General features: G+C 34.7%; 1 protein-coding gene across 1 annotated transcript; it reads left to right on the top strand.

Moving 5' to 3' along the window:
- Window positions 1-1,936: 1,936 nt before the first annotated feature.
- On the top strand, window positions 1,937-2,857 carry LOC121757843 (cytosolic sulfotransferase 15-like). Its single transcript, XM_042153314.1, has one exon. It carries the CDS (start codon window positions 1,937-1,939, stop codon window positions 2,855-2,857), a length of 921 nt encoding a protein of 306 aa, XP_042009248.1.
- The last annotated feature ends 746 nt before the right edge of the window (window positions 2,858-3,603 follow it).

The following is a 3,603-nucleotide window of genomic DNA, read 5'->3' as shown; positions in this document are numbered from 1 at the left end:
CGAAGAGGTTTGGACTCGGAGGGGTTGACGTGATAATGTATGAAGTTTTTTTTTTATTAGTATGCAATTTTTTTTTTTCGAATCATGTATGTTTTTTCCGATGAAGTTGTTAATTTTTCCGATGAAGTTGTTAATTTTTCCCGTAATTTTTTCGAATAATGTATGAGGTTTGGACTCGGAGGGGTTGACGTCAAATTTGATTTCCGTAAATGTAAATTGTTTTATTTGTAAATGAATGATTTTTTTTTTATTGCGGGATGTCCTAGTGGGAAGGGCGGACATAGGAGGGGATGTCCTAGTGACGTGGCAGTGGGATGGGAAGTCCTAGTGACGTGGCAGAAGGTGTTTTTGGGATGTCCTAGTGGGATGTCCGCCCACTGGAGATGCTCTAAGCCATTCGTATTTCACTTGAAGATGTCTCGTGTTCGTTTAATGATACATCTATATGAACACTTTTAATGTCAATTATTTTATTCTCTCTTATACTTTATTTTCATTTCTACTTTATTTTTTTACTCCATAAACCTAATTTTCTTAAATAATAAAAAAATGTCTAACTTAATAAGGGACATGATATTATTTGATAAAAGCGTCCACACACCCTTTCATAAAAGTGGCCATGATCTCTCTCTCTCACACACAAATAATACAGTATTTTGGAGATGACTAATGTGGCTGCCAACTTGGAAGCTTTTGCATATGATTGATGATTCCATCAACTTCGCCATTTTTTTGTTTTTTTCTTATGAGGGATGATATATAAGCCCATATCTAACTCTATCTAACCTTCATAATCTAATTAATACTCCTATCTGAGACTATGATATATTCCTAACCTTCATAATCTAATTAAGTGAGAAAGAAGAGAAATTACAGCAAAATATACACCCATTTTATGTTTACGTAGATTTCTTCCTAGATATAATTAAAGTATTTGAAGTTCAAATTTATGAAGGAATGTGCATGTTGCATGCTTATTGTTCATGAATTGCTCAATCCGTGTAGTTTGATTATAGAACATTTTGCTGATTAAGTAGCTCAATCAATGTAATATTGTTTGAGCTACTTTTCATTGTTTTGAACTTTTTGGACGAAAATACCCTCAAGCCCATGAAGGACATGACAGTCTATTTACTCTCTAATTCTTCTTTCCCCTTTCTTCTTTTTTCTCTCTTCTTTCCCATTTTTTCATCCTCTTCTTATCCGTTGTCTCATTCTCTCTTCATTTGAAGTAATAATATAAATATACACGAATGAATGTGTAACTAATTTGAACGGCCTTCTAAGATGCCTGAAATGTCTTCCGTGGGCTTAAGGGTATTTTCATCCAAAAAAAGTTCAAACCAGTGAAAAAGTAGCTCAAATGATATTATTTCAACGTTAATGGACCTCGGAAGATATTTTCAAATGTTACGGACCAAAATTGATACCTTGGCAAAGTTCGCAGACCAAAAAAATGTTCCCTCCTTTAAATTTTAATTTAGTCTAGCTAGGTGACACATTGCATTTTATCGCTTCATCTGGTTCAATATTCATTATATAAAAATATTATATAACGTAGTCAGATGCCATGATTAATAACACTGAAATGAAATAATGATGATAAAAAAGGTAAAATTAAATAATTCAATTGAATAGCCTTCTCTATATAAATCCGATGAGATCAAGAAATTATCAAGAAGTCGTGATGCACATTTATAGTGGTTAGGATACGATGATAGAATGAATAGAGTCGTGATGCACGTTTATAGTGGTTGGGATGCGATTATGTGCAAACTTATGGACAAAGAGTTATCTAATAGGTTAATTTTACATATGAAACATATGTTGAGTGCCATCCATATAATTAGTGCACACAATGGCTTCGTTTGATATTTATCATATTCATCTCTTTCTAAACTTTTCTTCACCCTTCATGGAGAAGTTTAATCCAAACATGGATTTGTCGTCTCTTCCAAGAGAAAAATGGTGGGGGGATGAATATCTCGTCCAACTTGAAGGATTTTGGTTTAGACCTCAACGCGTAAAGCCAATCAAAAGAGTGATCAATCATTACAATCCACTTCCTAGTGATGTGATCTTGGTTACTTCTCCTAAGACCGGTACCACATGGCTCAAATCTGTCCTTTACTCCATCCTCAATCGATCCTCCAAACATAAGTTGGCCGTCAAACACCCTCATGAACTTGTTCCCTTCTTGGAGGTACAAGTCTTTGCAGAGGCCGATGAGCCGCCAATTCTACCGGCCCCATCAGATGGGCCTCGATTATTTGCCACACACATTCCATACCAACTCCTTACCAAAACCCTAGATTATAGTCAATGTAAGGTTGTTTACTTGACAAGGAATCCAAAGGACACCCTCGTCTCTTTGTGGCATTTTGTGAATAAGTGGAACATGGAGAAGGTTGATCAGCCATGGTCTCTCGACGAGGCAACTGACAAGTTTTGTCGTGGGATTAGCCTATATGGGCCTTACTATGATCATGTGCTTGGGTATAGAGAGTTGAGTCTGAAAAGGCCGGAGAACGTGTTGTTCGTGACATTTGAGGATATGCTAGAAGATCCTCATGGTTATGTCAAAAAATTGGGTGAGTTCTTAGGATGTCCGTTTGAAAAAGATGAAGAAGATGAAGTGGAGGAGATTGTGAAGAATTGCAGCATTGAGGTGCTAAGTAGCCATGATGTTAATAAGTCTGAAGAATCTACAACATGGTTTCCATTGCCGTGCAATTCATTCTTTAGAAAAGGAAAAACTGGGGATTATAAAAACTATCTTAGTAATGAGTCTATTCAACGCATTGACACACTTACAAAAGAAAGATTTCATTCCTTAGGCTTCATGTATGGGATTTAGCTCTCCCTATTGCTTTTGTTATTTTTCTATGGAAGTCCATGCTTACCGAGTGTGTAATTTGCTTTCAATACTATTGTATTCCATATCACATTACATGTTTGGCGAGATTAATCATATTCATAAGTTTCCTATATATGGAAGTCCAGATTTCGAGTTTTAGGGAGTGGGGCTCTCAACACCATGGCCAAATAACATTCCATCTCGAGTAATGTGAGTAAAGAAAATTTCTTGCTATAAGACTACTTACTGTACTTGAATTTTAAAATATTTAAACCAATATAAATGATACGAGAAAAATATATAATTATATCGGGCATGCGTCGAACATAGGGGTGGGTCGATACGATATATCGTATCGAAAACGTTGTATCGTATATCGTATCGAAAATATCGATATGAAAGAATTTCATATCGTTATCGTATCGAAAGTTTCGATATATCGAATTTCGATATATCGAACTTTCGATATGGAGGATATCTATATCGTTATCGTATCGATATTTCGATATATCGTACCGAAATTCGATATATCGAAAATATCGATATATATCGTATATTCGATATATATCGTATATTCGATATAAACGATATATCATACCGAAATTCGATATATCGAAAATATCGATATATATCGTATATTTGATATATATCGTATACTCGATATAAAACGATATATCGAAAATATCGATATATATCGTATATTCGATATAAAACGATATATCGTGATATAAGGAAATTCATATCGT

The sequence above is a fragment of the Salvia splendens genome, chromosome 12, assembly GCF_004379255.2.
Source record: "Salvia splendens isolate huo1 chromosome 12, SspV2, whole genome shotgun sequence".
Taxonomy (NCBI): domain Eukaryota; kingdom Viridiplantae; phylum Streptophyta; class Magnoliopsida; order Lamiales; family Lamiaceae; genus Salvia; species Salvia splendens.
This window is presented reverse-complemented; position numbering and strand designations above follow the sequence as displayed.